This window comes from Triturus cristatus, chromosome 4_1 (assembly GCF_964204655.1).
Source record: "Triturus cristatus chromosome 4_1, aTriCri1.1, whole genome shotgun sequence".
NCBI lineage: Eukaryota > Metazoa > Chordata > Amphibia > Caudata > Salamandridae > Triturus > Triturus cristatus.
The window spans coordinates 309,164,836-309,183,159 of NC_140585.1; the positions used below are offsets into that span (position 1 = coordinate 309,164,836).

Consider the following 18,324-nt stretch of genomic DNA (forward strand, 5'->3'; position numbering starts at 1 on the left):
ACCTTAGGTCTAAACCCTCAGGTTGTACCAGGGTCAGAGGCGAGGGCTCCCTCCTTCTGCACCCCCTTCCAGAGTTCTGCACCCTCCCACCTGGAGTGGTACCCCTGAAAGCCAAACCGGTCAGGACACTGATTACAGATGTCCTTCCCTCCAGTTCAGGCAGAACCGGAACCTGGCCTCCCAACCTTGGGGCTGAACTGAACTAAGGCCAATACAGGATTTATTGATGTTTCGTAAGAAAGTCAAGACATGGCACTTTCCTAGGGTATAATCACTTGGTTTAGCTCTGCAGTCTACCCGCTAGCTTTCTTCCGGGATCTTAGCGCCAGGATGCCCGTAGGGTTACAGTGCGCTTTATAAATGTATAAAAAAAAAACCCGCGGTTGAGCAATTGCCTGGCACACTAGGACTTCTGGGGATGCACACAGTATCCCCCAGGGGTAACACATTACTAATGTGTTGTCTGACAGTCTGCCTGGCGCAGAGCTCCCAACCCCTGTCCATCTGACAGTGCGCAAAGATCCCCCAGGACAGAAGTGGTGTCGCCATGGTCACTTCTAGGAGACTCAGCCCTTCTGGCTGGTCCCTGACCCACTGGTTTTCCCACTGGGGAACACATCCCCCTCTCACCCCTCAAACTGGACTTCTGCCCCTTCCAACTGGAGCGGCACCACCAGACACCAGAACCACTGGAGCTCCATTTACAGACGCTCCAGGTTCTCTTGACACTAGGAATCCTCCTCAAATGACCTGCAAGTACAGCCTAGGCCACCGACCTGGCACTCCCTTATGGAACCCTCCAGGCCCTGAGACTGGGTTTCGGGCACCTTGGGACACACAGTCCCACATTCACTCCTTCTCCAATGAGACAGGACGTGAGCCCCTGCACCCCTCCCACTACACTGGGACCTAGGTGGGCTACTCTGAACCTCTTCCACCACACAGGACCTTAAGATACCTTAGCCACTCCTTTTGGGATCACTCCCCAATGCCTCTTCAGACCCATTGGCACACAGCCAGTGGTCTGCCTCCTGTACAAGCTCCCTGGCATCAGTGAACTCACACTCCAACAGGTGTTGGCACTACCCCGGAAAATAATTACTGAACATGTAATCTCTGACAACCAGATTGAACAGCCCTGCAAAATCATTTGCCATGCTACCCATCACCCAACCTTCCAGTGCATCACAACACTCATCCACCAACTCCCCCCAAGACTGGTGAGACAGTTTGTTACTGCCCCTGAACTTCAACCTATACCCTTCAGGTGTGCCACCCTCTTCCTGGGAACTAGGTACCATCTTCTGGGCTCTGCTGGAGTCACTTCTGCTGCTACCACTGGACCCCACCCTCACTGGTGAATCCAGACAACTCAAACTACACTCAGGGGATAACCTACCCTCCAGAGCTAGCTTTTTCTCCTCCACACTCAGCTGCGCTAGCTCCACTTTGAGCCTTTCCAACGCCAGCAGATGCTCCCTTTCTTCCCTCCTATCCACCCACTCCTCTGTGGACAGGAAAAGGGATGGGGCACTGCCCCCAGCACTGGACCCAGCAAGGGACTCCCTATCTATGGGATACTCCCCACCTACTGTGATCCCTACCCTGTCATTTTCTTTCTCCTTCTGGGTGTACTCCAAAAGGTTATCCTCATTATAGGTTAACCCCCTCTTGGAAAGATACACAACCCACAGTGGAACAGGAGAACACAATTAAATTAAAAAACTGACAGTTTTAGGGGGAAAATAATCAGTAGAAATAATCCCCAAACCTGTGATTCTCTAAATGCAGAGTTTGTAGTGCAACCAGTTGTCGCTGTAGTACTGCACAAACGTAAGTCCTATCCTCACCGCTGACAACCAATGTTAGAAATGGGATTTCTGGTTGGCTAGGGCATGCGCCAAAGCCAGGCAGAAATCACCACTCTAGCCAGGGCATGGGAGTTACACGCTGAAGATATCCCCTGCTCTCTCCCTTGGTAGCTTGGCACGAGCAGTCAGGCTTATCCCAGAGGCAATGTGTAAAGCGCTTGCGCAACTCAGACTCACAGCAGCAACACACTAGGTACACCACAAAAGAAACTCCACACAAGGTTATATCAAAAATAGCCTTTGTATTATCATAAACACATTAGAAACATAATCACACATTTACACTGTGTCAACTGGCACTAGGCAATATTCACAGAGGGTTATATACAGGACCAGGCCAATCGTGCCACGGGCAGAACCATCAGCATGCAGGTAATAAACATAAAACACAACCAGTAACTACTGGTACAATAATGAACTCAGCCTTATCACATTAGGCCTAAAGCACATTAGGCCCAAACCTCATTAGCATAAACACATTACGCAATAGGCCTCACCAGCATGAACACTTTATGCAATAACCTCATAAGCATAAACACATTAAGCAATAGTTACCACCTTGAGGCAATAACAGTAGGCATAAATCACATCACACAGAAGACATCACATTAGGCATAACATTATGCATAAATCACATTACGCATAGACCTCATAGCAATATCTGTAGACATAAAAAATCGTAAACATGAATCATCATAGGCATAAGCACATGATGTAAGGGGCATCACATTATAGCTTTGCGCCCTACCAACATTAAACCTGACTCCCAGGCCAACTGGCCTCTCTCTGGGGCCCAATGCCCTTGTGTCCAGAATGTCAGGGCTTGGCTGCCAATGCAGCAACATCAAAGGGCGCTTACTGCGCTGGGGCAGGACAGGAGTGTATCTCACTCCTTTCTCATCAAAATGCCTCCAAAGAAATAATGGCACTGGCACTACTGTGCCTACTGGGTCCCCACTGGGACTTGGCAAAACAAATGTGCCCCCACGTTGCAGCTGCCGCTAACTGGCAGTGCAGCTGTGAAAATAGATGCAGGCACTGGCACTCACTGTGCCTGGGTGGGTTCCCACTGGAAGTCTATAAACAAAATTACCCCCACGGTGCAGCTGCCCGCAACTGCGGCGCAGCTGTGAAATTTGACCGGGCACCACTGTGCCTGGGAAGCCCCTCCGTCTCAGGGCTCCTCTCTTGGAAAAATGCCCCCTGCAACCAAGGGGGTCTCCAAATTGGAACAGGCACCCCTGTCCCACTCGAGGCCCACTCACTGGGCTCTCCGGAGACTCCTTTCAGGCTGCGGGGCAGGCACCGACAATGTGCCTCGACCGGCCTCGTCTCCTTCCTCCGCTTCCGCCGGGGTGCGGTCTCCTCTCCACGTTCTGCGGCTTCCCAGCACCCAGGCACAACTCCGCCTGGGTTCTGGCCGGTGCCTCTCTTCCGGCACGCTTCTCTTTGGCCCCGCCCACAGTAAGGCAGCTTGCCTGGATTCCAGGCAGGCCGCACTGCCGTCCCCGGGTCGCTGTGGTGAAACGCGGGGTGGGCGACTGTTTCAATTAAAGATCATTGCGGGGTGGGCTCCTGCCATCGAACACCGCATGCGGGGTGGGTACATGCTTTAAATCAAGATCATGACGGGGTGGGCACTCGCCATTGGCGCCACAATGCGGGGTGGGCACCCGCTTCTAAAATATGCACAGAAGCGGGGTTGGCACCCGCCAGTAAAACACCAAATGCGGGATGGCCACCCACTCTTAGATGAGGAGCACAGGAGGGAACCCCACACTCAGGGATTCCCTCGCAGCCTCGCGCTGCAGACGCCAGCTCCTCTCGCCTGGCAATTTGAATATAGCGCTCACGAGGTGCTAGGGGTCCTTCACGGTCCAAGGACACCGCTGGGCCCAGGGAGGCCAGCACACAGGGCCGTCCAGCAGGGAGGCAAGCCCTCGTGGCGGTTCCTTCTGGGCCCCAGCACCACAGGAACAGCACAAAAACAAGCACAACATTTTTATAGTACATATTTGCTTTGTATGTCCTGGCACAGAGCTTTGGGAACCAGCCTAAACTGGTTTAGGGGGGAATTGGAGCACTTTGTTTACAAGGCTCCTCTTCCCCTTTGTCAGGTGGGGGCTCAGTGATCAGACACACCACCGGGGGCGGAGCCAGCATTGTACAGGCTAGGCACAGACCTATTCAGGGACCAGGACTTCTCCTCCCACTACTCCAAATGCAGATGTCCCATTCAGCCTAGTGCTGACTCACCCTGCCCCTCCTGGAGCCACACACACCTCACCAGCCCCTGTCACTCAAAAGCCAGACATGCAATTCACATCAGGCAGGCAGACACATAGCACACAGAAATGCCAACTTCTAAAAGTAGCATTTCTAAAATAGTTATAATAAATCTGTGCAAACCATTGCATAGCATTTATTAATACTATTCCAAACACGCTAAACTTGACCACACTGCTCCTCTCATATCAGGAATTACCACTAAAACACTTATCGGGCAATCCCCAATGCATCCCTATGGGAGAACAGCCTCACAGTAGAGAGAAACCAAAATGGCTGTTTGTCACGTACTTAAGGTACATGTCCTACCTTTGACCTACAATGCACCCTGCCCATAGGGCTAGCTAGTGCCTACCTTAGGGGTGACTGACATGCAGTAAAAGGGGGGTCACAGACATAGCACACACTTTAGGTGTCACGTCACAGCGGCAGTAACACTGCGTGCACAGGCCCTGCAATGGCAGAGACCTGGGATAGGTTTGAAAAGCTACTTTGGTGGGTGGCGCAATCAGCGCTACAAGCCCACCAGTAGCATTTAATTTACCAGCCCTGGGTATTTGAGATACCACTTTACAAGGGTCTGACGGGTAAATTAAATATGCCAAACAGGTGTAGACCAATCCTCCAACATCATGTCAGAAAAAAGTCTAGGAGAAAGACAAAAAGTTTAGGGATGACCCTGCAAAAAGGGCCAAGTCCAACAAGTCCTAACCTTCAAGTGGTGACCCCAGGTCCTGGACCCTTGTAAGTGATGTTGGTGGTACTGCTCCTGCATAACCCTAAACTTGGAACTTAGAACATTGTCCACCAAAACGTGGCCTTTAAACTGACAGAAGACTGGGTCCCACTTGCCAGCCGATCTGCCTAAGTTGCATTCCCGGTCGGCCTGACTCAGCTTTAGCTCCTGCTACATTCTGCTCTGTAGAAGCAAACCCTGTTCAGCGGGACCTCTAGGCGAAGGTGGAACCCATGTTGGATACAGCCTGCAGCTTTGTCCAACTGGGAATTTACGACTTCCAAAAAAGTGACAATGTCCAAAGGCAGAAATCTTCACAGTGACTCCGCCCAATGGCTCCCTGATGACAATGGCTCCTCCTCCGACACTGCCAGATGCCTTGCCCCGCCAAACTTCACCTTCTCAGGAACTTTGCGACAACATTCAAAAGGTAAGCAGAGACCATGGCCAACCCACCTCTTGTATCCGAACCATGCTACATAGTGGTCTGCCTTAACTTTTGACTTTGCCCTGGTCTGGTGCTACCAGTTTTACGCGGTTGGCGCTTTGATCTTTTGGGTGCAAGATTTAACTAAAAACTTAAATAATCTTAACTTCGGTTCTACAAATTGAATTTAATTCATTTTGATGTAATTTTATTTATTAAAATGTATCCTATTTTTCTAAACTGGTTTGAGATTTTTCTTGTGTTGTGTTTTCACTTTTTTACTGTTTGTGTGCTCGCACTTTGCCTCTAAGTTCAGCCTGACTGAGTTGTGCCAAGCTACTATCAGGCTAAGCACAGGTTAGTTTAGTGACTTTTGTGGTCCACCCTGACCAGGACTGTGGTTGTTGCCTGAGTGTGGCTTCTACCCCTCAACCAATAACCTAAATTCTCACAATGCCCATTTATACTTCATCTGTGATGAAAACGTCAGAGTCCCTCCAGAGTCCTGAAAGCCCTGCAACGTCATACAGTGCCAGACTGCGCACAAGACAAATGCCAAAAGCATAGCATAAAAAAACGTGAGTTCAATGTATTGACATATTTACCACATCTGTATGGCATAATATTAGTAGGTCTGGGTAAAATTTAAATGATGCCAGCGCAGTTCGCAGAAGTCCATGTTACGCATGTTATTACGCAATTATGCCACATTGAGTAATTTTGCCACCATTCTCTGCAAAATTATAGTACTGGAGGAAGGACCAACACAAACAATCATAATTAGAATGTCTGATGTTTGCGGCAATTGTGTTTTTCATGCTTTCTTTAACACAAAATGTGGCTTGTGTCAAAAATCGACACAAGGATGCATTTGCCCTAAAATATAGCATTAAATGACAATTCTGCATTTGGATAGTTACGCATAATTTTCAGCAAAATTCGTGGAAGTTTTACACGAGTTTCGCACACCCCTAAATATTACATGAGACCTCATCATATCTCAGGGCCAAGAGTGCACGTTGTAGGACTGGGGTGTGTTGGAAAGTTGGTGCACGGCCACAAGTGTTCAAGCTTCTGGCTCTTTACATACTCTTGCAAGGCATGCTCTCATTCTGGATAGTGTCAGAATTTAACTCCAGTTAAGGGCAGGCACGGTCCCACTCTCAAGAAGTTAAAACATGTACTCCTGGTAATGTCAGGCACATTTTCACTCTGGATGTGGTAGCAGATTCACTCCTGTCAATGGCTGGTGTTCATCTGTCCCCCAGGTGTGTATGGGGAGGAAAAACCTCCAAAATTGGTGGATGTGAACGGGAAGGATTTTTTGCATGGGGAAAAACAATTTTCCTTTTGAAGAAAAAAATTATCTGTACCTTTAATGCATGAGTAAATGTACAGCATGTACATTTGCACATGCATAAATGGTAATGCATTGAACATGCACAAAGTTGACAGATGACAAAGGAAGGACTAGAAAAATATGTACTTAAACAGGGCAGAGAGAATTGGTTCAAACAAGGGGAAATGATTGCTTAATTGTGTTAACAGAAATCGCATCAAGCATGGCCTCTCCACTCCACCCCTATCACATCAGACCATTGTCAATGCATGGTAAACAGCCCTGGGGTGCCAACAACTCAAGCGAAAAGGACCTTCGTAAAAAAGGGCACCTCCCAATGAGCAGGAGTTGGTGCAGGTGTTGGTGTTTGACCCCTGCAGAGGACAGGTATGAGAAATGGAACGCCCACTCTATACTGCATAAAAGGGTGGGATACATTTTTGGTTGTCAGATCCCCATACACCGTTTTAGTAGAAGCTTGTTGGCTCACCACCATGGCTTATCATAGCATCAAAATGAGACGGAGTAGTGCTTCCAGTGTGGTGAGCGGTGGTGGTTTTGGTCGTGGTGGTGGAGGTTTTGGCAGTGGTGGTGGAGTGGTTAGGAGCAGCTTCAGTGTCGCACCAGGGATCCATCTAAGCCAGGTGGGGATGGAAGTCGGCTTTGGATCTGTCAATGCTGGTGGTGTGCTTAATGGAGTCGGTGGTGGAGCAGGTTTCGGTGGTGGAGGGGATCCTCTTCTTTCCGCCGGAGAGAAGGAGACCATGCAGAACCTCAACACCCGCCTGTCCTCCTACCTGGAGAAGGTGAGGGCTCTGGAGGACTCCAACGCCGACCTGGAGCAGAAAATCAAGGAGTGGTACGAGAAGAACCACCCCGGATGTGCTGGGGGGGCCGCAGCTCGCGACTACAGCAAATACTACAAGCAGATTCAGGATCTCACCAATAGGGTAAGCATGATGCGGCACTGCCTTGAACTTGTGAATCTACATATTAAGTTGTGTGGGGGTTTTAATTAGGATCAGCAGATGAGTCCACACCACTGGATCACAACTTTTGCAGTTGTTGGCTATACTTTCACGTTTTATAGTTTAAGGGGTAGTCTAATTGGTTATATAGGATCCAACTAAAACTCCCAGAATACACTGATTTGTTTAAAGAAGGCCCTGGGGTGGAAACTAGGGGGGACATTTACTAAGATTTTGTGCTGTGTTTGCATCACAAAAGTGACACAAAACAGCGCAAAAGAATTTTTTCCTAATTAACTTTCCAGCGCTAAACTTGTTTAATGCTGGAAATAACGTAAAAGTAATTCAAAGCAGCGCACTGTGCTGCTTTGCATTACTTTGCGCCACGGGGCATGCCAAGGTTGGTGCATGGGCATTCCTATGCAACTACCCAAGGTTTCTCACGCTGAACCCAATTTACTAAAACAGTAGATTGAGATTAGTGTGAGAAAAATCGCCCTTTTCAACTAGGCACAAGGAAGGAGAAATGCTGTCATTTCTCCTTCCTTTTCCGACTTTGCATGCGTGTTGCACTGTGCAACACGTATGTAAAGTGGGAAAAGCTTTGCATCGTGCCTAGCCTAGTATTTTGTACAGGAAGCGTACCCTTCCTGTACATAACCTATGCTACACTCATGCACACACCCTTGCGCTACGGCACTAAGGTGTGTGCATGGCGCACGGCAGCTGCAATTAGCTCTGGCGCAAGGAAAAGGGGAGGAGAGAGCCATATCTTTAAAACTATGATGCTCTCCTGCTCCCACCCTGTCACGCAACGCAGCGCAGCCTCGCGGGGGACTCCCCTGCGTTGCATGGTGATTTTGTAAATCTCCCCCTCGGTGTCCCGGTGGCTTTGAGTTATCTGATAACCGTAGATCTGTTGTCTCCCATAACGCGAAGTACTGTTCTCCAGCGCGGTCACAAGGAGTATAGTCCGAGCCAATGGGGTTGTGCGATTCCGCGCCTTCGTGATTTTCTGTATGATTTAGATTTTTTCACACATAGCTTACCATTTGCAGCATAATTTGTACATTTCAACAAAAAATGCTTGTTTATAACTGAAACGGATCAAGAGATACTAAAAATACACGCATACTTAACCATTTACAGCATACTTTGTATATTTCAACATAAAATGTTTGTTTATAGCTGAAACGGACCAAAAGATACTAAAGAAAGGGGCAAACGCATTCACATAAATTACCAGTCCCTTTTCACAATCTAACTGACCACTGTCCAGTTGCTTTGGATGTCAAGGAGGAACTAATGACGTGAAAACTTTGCCCATATTGTGTTAATGCATGTATGCCATTCGATCTGGAGACTCACAATTTTGAAAGCCCAAAATGACTTTATTTTAGATGTCTACCGCCTAAAATCTCCTCCTCTTCAATGTAAGTCAAGGGTAAAAAAATAAATCTCCCTTTTACCACAATCTAGATGTTAGCATGTATGTTGATGTGTCTTATAATTTGAGATAGTATTGCCACTGAATGCGCAGAATTATACCGCATAATTTGCCTATTTTCACCGCATAATTTACCCGCCACGTCTCATAAGGCATATTTCCAGAGGCCCCGAGAATGGTTGCGCTGAGGAAGCCAGCAGAAAGTCCAAGAACTTGCTTTGACCTTCTGTAAGGAGAGGCAGAAAATGAGCAGGTTGGGTGTGCCGGGCAGGGCAGTTCTACCGTCACTAACTGGTTCAGGATGCTTCACTGGAGATAACTCACACAACAAGCATTTGCAATGCAATCGGTCTCGCCTTTGGGACCTTCTAAGAATTTAACGATGCAGCGCATTATCACACTTGTGTCCTGAAATATTTATAAGAACCATTTGCACCTCTGAGAAAGAAAGTACACTTCAGTGTGTAAAAGAAGCTATGAAAACATATTGATGCTGCCCATGCAGCACTGTGCAGAAACAGACACCAATGCTACCATCCTATTTCTTCTGCAATTGCAGACTGCTTGCCCTCTTTAAAGCTGCTGTGAGAGGGACACACATCTGCTGGAGCTGTGCCCCCCACACATTTGTAAAGATGCATAGCAGAAATAGTCTCTTTGAAATGCCTTGAATATGACAATAGATTAAATTCTCCGCACTCTACCCTAGCCTGCATTTACTAACAGCAATTCAAACTACTTCATCTCTCAACCCCCACACATATATGGAGGTGCACTCATATGATAATGAAGAAAATGGTGGCTCGGTGAATTAAAATACTTGCCCAGGACCACGTCATTTGAAACCAGTTTATGGGTCAAGAGCATTACAATTAGGGCTCCCGGTTTTCCGTATTTACGGATTTATACATATAAATACAGACGGAAATCGATATTTCCTTTGTCTGTATTTATATTTATAAACGGTAAAATACGAGTAAATTCCTGCAAGCAAAAACCCGATGCATCTGGGTTTCAGCTGACAGGGCAGTATTGTGTAACGTGCTAATTCTTCCAGCAATAGTCCGAGTGGCGATGCAGGGGCTCTAGAAGGGGTGAACAACCAACAAAGCCCCATTAACAAGCGAATGGTCTTTTAAAGACCTGTGAAGTGCTCGGGGGCGGCTGTGTGTAAGCTGTTTCAGCCCGGGACACAAACATGGGGTGGGGGGGGGGGGGGGGGGGGGAGGTACGTTCTGCCAGCAACCTGCCAGGCCAGTGCACAACTCTTGCGGATGCAGAAGATCCAATCCTAAGCACACTTCTGCTCTCTATCTCTAGTGGTGGGTCTGTAGTATTAAAAGTTGTTTTTTCAAAGTCTTTTGAGTCAGATGCAGGCTTGCTTCCTGCTGTTTACTCGCGAGCATGTAATCCTTAAATCCACAATATACTGTGGCACAAACCCAATTTTATTAGATTTAACCTCCCCCGGCCTGTGAATTGTGTGTGTTCTTGTGAAACGCATTATCATTTCTTTCCTCTTCTTACCCTCTCGCTCGGAAGATGGAAGGCTGCAGTACAGGAGCACAGGCTGCAAACCTATGCTTACAGGTTTACCATTTACAGCATCTTTCTGTCATAGACTCACAAGGTATGCGTGACCTTTCAAGCCGTGCGGTTGCCTTCCTGCTGTCGGCGGTGGTTGGAAAGGGAGCCGAATAATGCCATCTGTTAAGGCCTCTCCTCCAGCGGGGTCTCTTCGGTCACCCAGGGTGGGCCAGGAGTCCGCCTCAGTGGAAAGGGGTTCGTAACACGTTGAAAGTTTTATTGTTATCATAACATGAGATTACAGCAGGTAAGAATTTGAAAGATGTCCTGGCAGAAACAGTTCATCTATTTCATGAAGACAACTTTCCACAGCAATTCCTCGCGACGGCAGGAATGGACTGGTTCAAAAGCGGTAGGAATGGACGGGTTCAAACACTAAAGTTTTGTAGGATTCACATTAAAATCTCATGACTTGATGCATGGGCGTAGGAAGTGTGGGGGACACGGGGGAAAAATCCCCCACAGATTTTGGTGAGGGAGGGAGACCCGGGGGACAAGGGTGGGGGGGACGAGGGGACAAAGGAATTTCCTCTCTCCCTTCCGTTATCGCAGGGCCATTAGCACGCGAAAGCGCTACCTAATGGCCCTGCACTTGACCTGCCTGGAGTCAGAGGCCACCCGCCCTCTGCCTTTTGTTATGCTGCAGGAAGGCTCAGCCGTTCTGGGAAGGGCAGAGAACGGAGAAAAAATAAACGATGTCTCTTTTCCTTCATGGCAAGGACCGTGTCCACTACTCCTGATCTGCCTCTGGCGGCTGCCCTCCTCTCTTTATTCCTCCATCTCTTTCTGTCTCTGTCTCGCTCCTGCTTACCTGCTGATTTCAAGAGGCAGCTCTTAAGGTACTCTCTCTTGCCTCTCCTTTTCTTTATTTGTTCCCCTGTGAAATTGATCCAAAAAAGGCTGAACACTTTGGCTGTAAATGTCCTCATTTTCTGACTGTTTTCTATTGAAAAGAAAAACCTCGGAATGGAGAGAAAAAATAGTTAAATACCTAAATAAAGCAATACAGAGTGGACAGCAGACAGGCCAGACTGTTATTTACACCCACACACAATAGCGCCACTTTACAGAGTTTGCCAGTGAAAGCGCTACTTTCTTTTTATCTTCTTTTTTTGAACAACATTGTTTTCCCAGGGTGGGTAAGTGCGCCATTCCTAAAGGGACTGCAATACCTGGTTGATGGGTAGAGTGGAAACGTTTAATATGATCGTTTTCAACTTTGTAATTATTTTAGCTTATAAAATGCGGCTCTGTGTTGGGGATGTGGTCTTTTTTAAACCAAACTGCATACATTTTGAAAGGATATAAGCAATGGACATTGAAAGAGGTCCCTTCCTGGTCCTGTAGCCATGTCTTGAACTTTTCAGGCAAAATCACTCACTGATTTCTGAATAATGAGTTTAAAACTGTTAAGGTAACCATGTTTTTTTCTGATTACAGTTCACATGCTTTGCTTATTCTTGCATTCCCTATGAGTGTTTGCTTTTTCCAGGGTGTTATTCATTTTTTTTTCAGGCAGCATTTTACTGTTGTCTAGTGAATAATTTGAATTTAGTCGCAGCACAATCGAGTTGTAGCTGAAGGCAGTGCGAGTTTCTCTCAGTGGGGCAGTATGGTGTTCAGTGTGGGAGAGGATGTGCCACTCTGGCCAGAGCTGCTGAATTTGGAACTGGAGAACCATGTTCAGACCTTCATGACCAGTTCACCATACCACACTCCTGACAGAGCTTATTCCGATGCTACACCTTAGAAGGCCCGATAGACCTTAGAAGCCCAGGTGTCTTAGCACCCGCAGGTGGACCTGTCCACCACAATCCATACTGCAGTTCACTTCCAGTCTTACGGGCAGGCATATGAAGAAGCACATCCTAGATCGACAGTGAATCTGTCACTGAGGTCACAAGACCCTTGAGGCCAGTCCACCTCACCCATTGGTACCTCCATTGGCCCTTTTCCAGCACTAGCAGTGCAACTTGCCAGGGGTTGGCAATGTAGGCTTTGCATGCACACCTAACTTAGGGGGTGATTATAATGGCAGTGGGACCGCCACGTCACCCCGTCTGTGGCGGTCCCACCGCCATTGGTGACTGCATCACAGCCCGCCATATTACAATGGCGGGTGGTTACCTGGCGGTCGGAAAGACCAACCACCACGCACCCGACGGGCTTCTTGAGCCCGCCGGTGTGGTGGAGGGGCTCGTGGTTCCTACAATGCTGGTGGTGCCTACCATGCACCGCAGCAGGGATTACGATGTCCCTTACCCGCCAGTTTATCAATGGCGGTTCACCTGCCATGGAAATGCTGGCGAAAGGGACATTGGGGGCCCGTAGCAGGCCCCTTTACCCCTGGCCCTCAGACATGGGTCCTGGGGGGCATCTATGATGCCCCACAACATATCACTGCACCATGTGGCGGGCACAGATATATTTATTGCCCAATAACAACCGGGCGCAGGTGTGCCTTGTCAATGTAAATAAATGTGGAAAAATACTAGCTGTAGCGTCGCCTTTTGCTTGTGGCAAAAATAAATATGGATAAATACAGAAAAAAAGCCCAAAAAATAAATATGGATAAATACAGACGGAAATGGCAAAAAAATAAATACCATAAAACCGGGAGCCCTAATTACAATTAGGTCAAGTAGATTATTTAAGTCACTAGACCTGCAGGCCTGTTAACAGTTTTAGGGTTTTCGAGGCCTGATACCTAAAACAATCTCTGGAGTTTACAAGCTCACATCGACAGCGGATTTCACACGAGAAGCCCGCTTGAGTCTGGAAGACCTAGAACGACTAAGTGGTAAAATGTCAAAAGCATTTTACAAACCAAATCAATAAAACAAAACGTAAAGTCCATAATTCATAGATCAAAACATCAACTATGCTTGTCAATAACACATTATCTTATTTCATCACTTTTAATAGAAGCAGCATATAGTTCATAAGAATAACCCATAAGATTCAAGCGGTCCCTGAAACATTCTTTGACTGCAGTAACAAATCGTTTTGTTGCAAGTTTTTTTTTCTTTTTCAGGCCAGAAATATTTTTTTAAGTTTCAATAAATCCAGGAAGATAAAGGAGTAGATAATCGGGGCCTAAAAGAGTTTCACACAAGTTACGCCATCTATTCCCAATAGGAATGCGGCTCCATTTACCTTCAATCTACCTTAGTGGACGGCATATCTAGCAAAATGGCAAAAATTACTGCTCTACACTGGGGTTGAGTCAACTGTCAAAATCTTGGTTGTTATAACTCTGAATCTAAAGTGTAGTTTGTGTATAGATTTGCTTTGGTCCCTACTTCTTTTAATTAAACTATGGCCTTAAGTACACACACATCTGCTTGGACATTCACACAATGCCCGGGTTTTCATATATATGTAATCACAAATAAAGACTTGCAGTCTACAGACATGCACATTCACAGAACACGAGTCTAAACGTATATGTACTCACAAAAAAGCACATGTACACTACATGCATGCACACAAACATTCACAAAATGCATAAGTCTGGGCATATATTTGCTCACAAACTACATTTGTGGAATACATGCATAGCACGTATAGGTTTACTTACACAACACACAGGTTTACATACATTTATTCAAATGTTGGTTACAAATAACACCTGTACCCTGCATATACTTGCAGAAACACATTCAAACAATACATCAATCAATCAATCAAAGCATTTGTAAAGCGCACTACATACCCGTGAGGGTCTTAAGGCGCTGGGGGGGGGGGGGGGAAGCTGCTACTGTTCGAAGAGCCAGGTCTTGAGAAGTCTTCTGAAGGTCAGAAGGTCTTCGGTCTGACGTAGGCGGATGGGGAGGGTGTTCCATGTCTTGGCGGCGAGGTGGGAGAATGATCTGCCGCCACCGGTCACTCTTCGGATGCGGGGGACGGTGGCGAGGGTGTGGTCTGTGGAGCAGAGCTGGTGGGTGGGGGTGTAGAGGCTGAGTCGGCTGTTGAGGTATGCTGGTCCGGTGTTGTGGTGCGCCTTGTGTGCGTGGGTGAGGAGTTTGAAGGTTATCCTCTTGTTGACAGGGAGCCAGTGCAGGTCTCTCAGGTGGGGTGTGATGTGGCTGCGGCGACGGATGTAGAGGATCAGGCGTGTGGAGGCGTTCTGGATGCGTTGGAGCCGTCTCTGGAGTTTGGCCGAGGCTCCTGCGTAGAGGGCGTTCCCGTAGTCCAGTCTGCTGCTGAGTGACCGTCCTTCTTGTTTCAGTGGGGATCCACTTGAAGAACCTGCAGAGAATGCAGAGGGTGTTGTATCAGGAGGAGGAGACGGCGTTGACCTGCTTTGTCATGGAGAGGGTAGAGTCGAGGATGAACCCTGGGTTGTGTGTGTGGTCGGTGGGTGTTTGGGGTGTTCCTAGTGCAGTCGGCCACCAGGAATCATCCCAGGCCGAGGGGGTGGATCCGAGGATGAGGACCTCCGTCTTGTCCGAGTTCAGCTTCAGTCGGCTGTTCCTCATCCAGTCGGCGACGGCCTTCATTCCTTCGTGGAGGTTGATTTTGGCAGTGTGGGGGTCCTTGGTGAGGGAGAGGATCAGCTGGGTGTCGTCGGCGTAGGAGATGATGTTGAGGTCGTGCCGTCGTGCGACGTGGGCAAGGGGTGCCATGTAGACGTTGAACAGCGTTGGGCTGAGGGATGAGCCTTGGGGTACGCCGCAGATGATCCCGGTGGCTTCGGAGCGGAAGCGGGGGAGGCGAACGCTCTGTGTTCTGCCGGAGAAGAAGGAGGATGTCCACTCTAGGGCCTTCTCCTGGATTCCGGCGTCGTAGAGGCGTGTCCGTAGTGTGCGGTGGCAGACCGTGTCGAAGGCGGCTGACAGGTCCAGGAGGATGAGGGCCGCAGTTTCTCCATTGTCTAGCAGGGTCCTGATGTCATCGTGGCGGCGATGAGGGCAGTTTCGGTGCTGTGGTTGCTGCGGAACCCGGACTGGGACGGGTCCAGAATGCTGTTCTCCTCGAGGAAGCTGGTAATAAGTCTTCACACATAACTACTTATAACACAAGCACCTACATATAATTACCACGTATGTATGCCGCACATGCACATAGACATCCGCACAATAAACAGGTCTAGAAATATATACCCACAATTAACACCCATGCAATATACACATGTTCACATACTCCCCAGTATTCCTGTATTCAAGTGTATGTACCCACACAGATCACATGGCTTAGCAAACATATCTACAAGCACACTGATACAATCCACACAATTACAAAATGTGCACACAAACATAATCCCTGAATAAAACATATTTAGAAATACACAGAATAAACAATGCATGCACAGTACTCACAAACACACACGTGCATCTTAACAAAACATTAAATCGACACAAACGTGCAATGAATATTGTTACAGGAGATTATATAATACACTCGTCTAAAAAATTCAATTTTTTATAAAACACATTGGCATGCTCATTTCGAAAATGCGTACATTTACACATACACAAAACCTGTTGACACATACCCACGCAACAACATAAGTTCAATAAGCAACAAGAACATATGCACACAAAAAGCATGCCTTCAAGACCACATGCACCCAACACGCTTGTCTACACATGCTTGTTCTCAAAAATAGCACATGACATACACATTAACACTTCACGCAGGTGTATGCAGATACAGTATGTGCCTCAAAACAACACATGAGCCGTATGTATGTATGCATGCACGCACGCACATACTCTTAGAGCCCGAAGATTACACGCGCTCACGCCATGACAATGTCTGTCACATTAAGTGCGCTTACACCTACCTATGGAGTGCACATTCCATAGGTGCAAACGTACAGCCAGAGCAAGGGACCCTTTACACTAGGACACGACCACGGACACCAGCACAATGCAGACCTATGGCTCTCAAGGTCCTACCGGGGTACTCCAAAAACTGAACACCGAACTTTAAACTTAAAGTTAAAACGTATTAAAGACGTGACTAGCCAGAGTTTAGCGCGAACACGGGAGGATCGGGATCCACTGGGCAGGTGTACGCATGCTGCCCGCATACTGATGTTCTCTGGGAAAATACAACCACACCAGTATCCCCTCTCCAGGACAGTGGTCAAATTGGGGGGGATCTGAGGGGCACGGTGTGTATTTTAAAAGCAACAGCAATTAACTTGTAGCCAACGTGATTTATGCGAGAGGTTGCAAAAATATTAGCTAACAATAGCAAGTTAAGCGTATTACAATGCAGACTTGTAAAATACAAAACCAAAGGAGTTGAATAAGGAGGCAACAAAATGTGTGACGTGTAATAGATGAATACTTTGACAGAACACCAAAGAAGGGAACATTGAATTTACAGCTCAAGGGAAAACGAAGATGCTGTCACTATTCCATTATATGCTATAATATGGTACTCGCCCCAATGTTGCCATTCGTCACCGATCCAACAAAGCAGCTTTGTAAATACTACATTACCAAGTCACACGCTGGACAAGAACCTGTTCTAAAAGCCAGGCGTCTACTTAAAACGCAGGATGACACGCTGCTGTCACCGTGGCAAATCGGGTCTACGACAAGCCTTGCCTACAGGTAAGTGTGCACATTGCAGGACACCAATGAACCTTGCTGCATTAAGCGCATGATCTGCAACCCCCTAGCTCTCCTGTCCCATGCTGAGGCCTCCTGTTAAACCGTCTGCTCCCGCCATGGGATCGGTCTGCAGCCTGTGCCTTGGACTGCACTGTAAGTCCCCACAGGTCCTCGGATATCACCCTCAAGACCAACATAACCCTCTGGCCACCACATTTCATGATTCCGTGTGCGTCTTGGCTGCCAGGGTCTGATGCTCACCTTCATCCTCGCAGCTCACCTGAGATCCTCCACCGGAAAGAGAAACAACTTCTGCCCAAAACATTTGCATATTACCGACTGACTGTTTCTGTGATTATTTAATGGCTCCCTGTGAGGCTTCATATTTGAGCTGACCCTGTCGCCGGAACTCCGTCAATAGCTCCCCTACGCCGGACACCTAAGACCGGAGCTGGGAGAGAGGGGCCGCTTTGTCTTCAGAGGCCCTGCAATCGCCGGGTCTCCAGTAGCAGCAGATCAGAAGCAGAAAAACAAGGAGCGGCGACCGGTGAATGGCCAGGCCGTCCGGCCCTTTGCTGCTTGTGCTGTCTCTGCCTCCCACAGTGATTTGTAAAAACCCCACTGTTTTGTCATGCATGTGTACGATGTAAGGCATCGCATGCATGCGAGACAAAGAGTGCAAATTCAGCCACCAATCATGAAACAAACAAGCACTGAAAATGCAATAGGACTCGTATTTACGTGAGCCCTATTGCATTTTAAACAGAATTGCGGGCATTAAAGAAGGCACCAATGGGAGGGGGTGGGGGGTGGTTGTGGTAAAAAAAAATTACAGACTGTGGGAGGGAACGCAGAGAGTTAGGGGATCAAAACTGTTTTTCTAGTAAAGGGGCCGATAGCCTTGTAAGGATAAAAATGAGGACATGGACGTCAGGAGGCGGGATTAACAAGCCAAGTACCAATCAGAATGCAGAAATTATGATTTAAGCCAATTAAAAATAAGGCTGGAAAGTGGACAGTGCTTCCCCCGCTATACTGTATACAGCATCTCTTAATGCGACAGCGCATGCGCTGCCTAGCCGAGACCTAAAAAG

General features: G+C 47.7%; 1 protein-coding gene and 1 long non-coding RNA gene across 2 annotated transcripts in view; one reads left to right on the forward strand and one right to left on the reverse strand.

The window, feature by feature from the left end:
* LOC146854835 (uncharacterized) overlaps positions 1–18,324 on the reverse strand; it is a 322,348-nt gene that overhangs the window by 75,901 nt on the left and 228,123 nt on the right. The window lies entirely within an intron of this gene.
* LOC146854836 (keratin, type I cytoskeletal 12-like) overlaps positions 7,175–18,324 on the forward strand; it is a 44,016-nt gene continuing 32,866 nt past the window's right edge. Inside the window, exon 1 of the mRNA XM_085652208.1 lies at positions 7,175–7,609. Coding sequence (XP_085508334.1) covers positions 7,175–7,609 — 435 coding nt within the window. The remainder of the gene's footprint in view (positions 7,610–18,324) is intronic.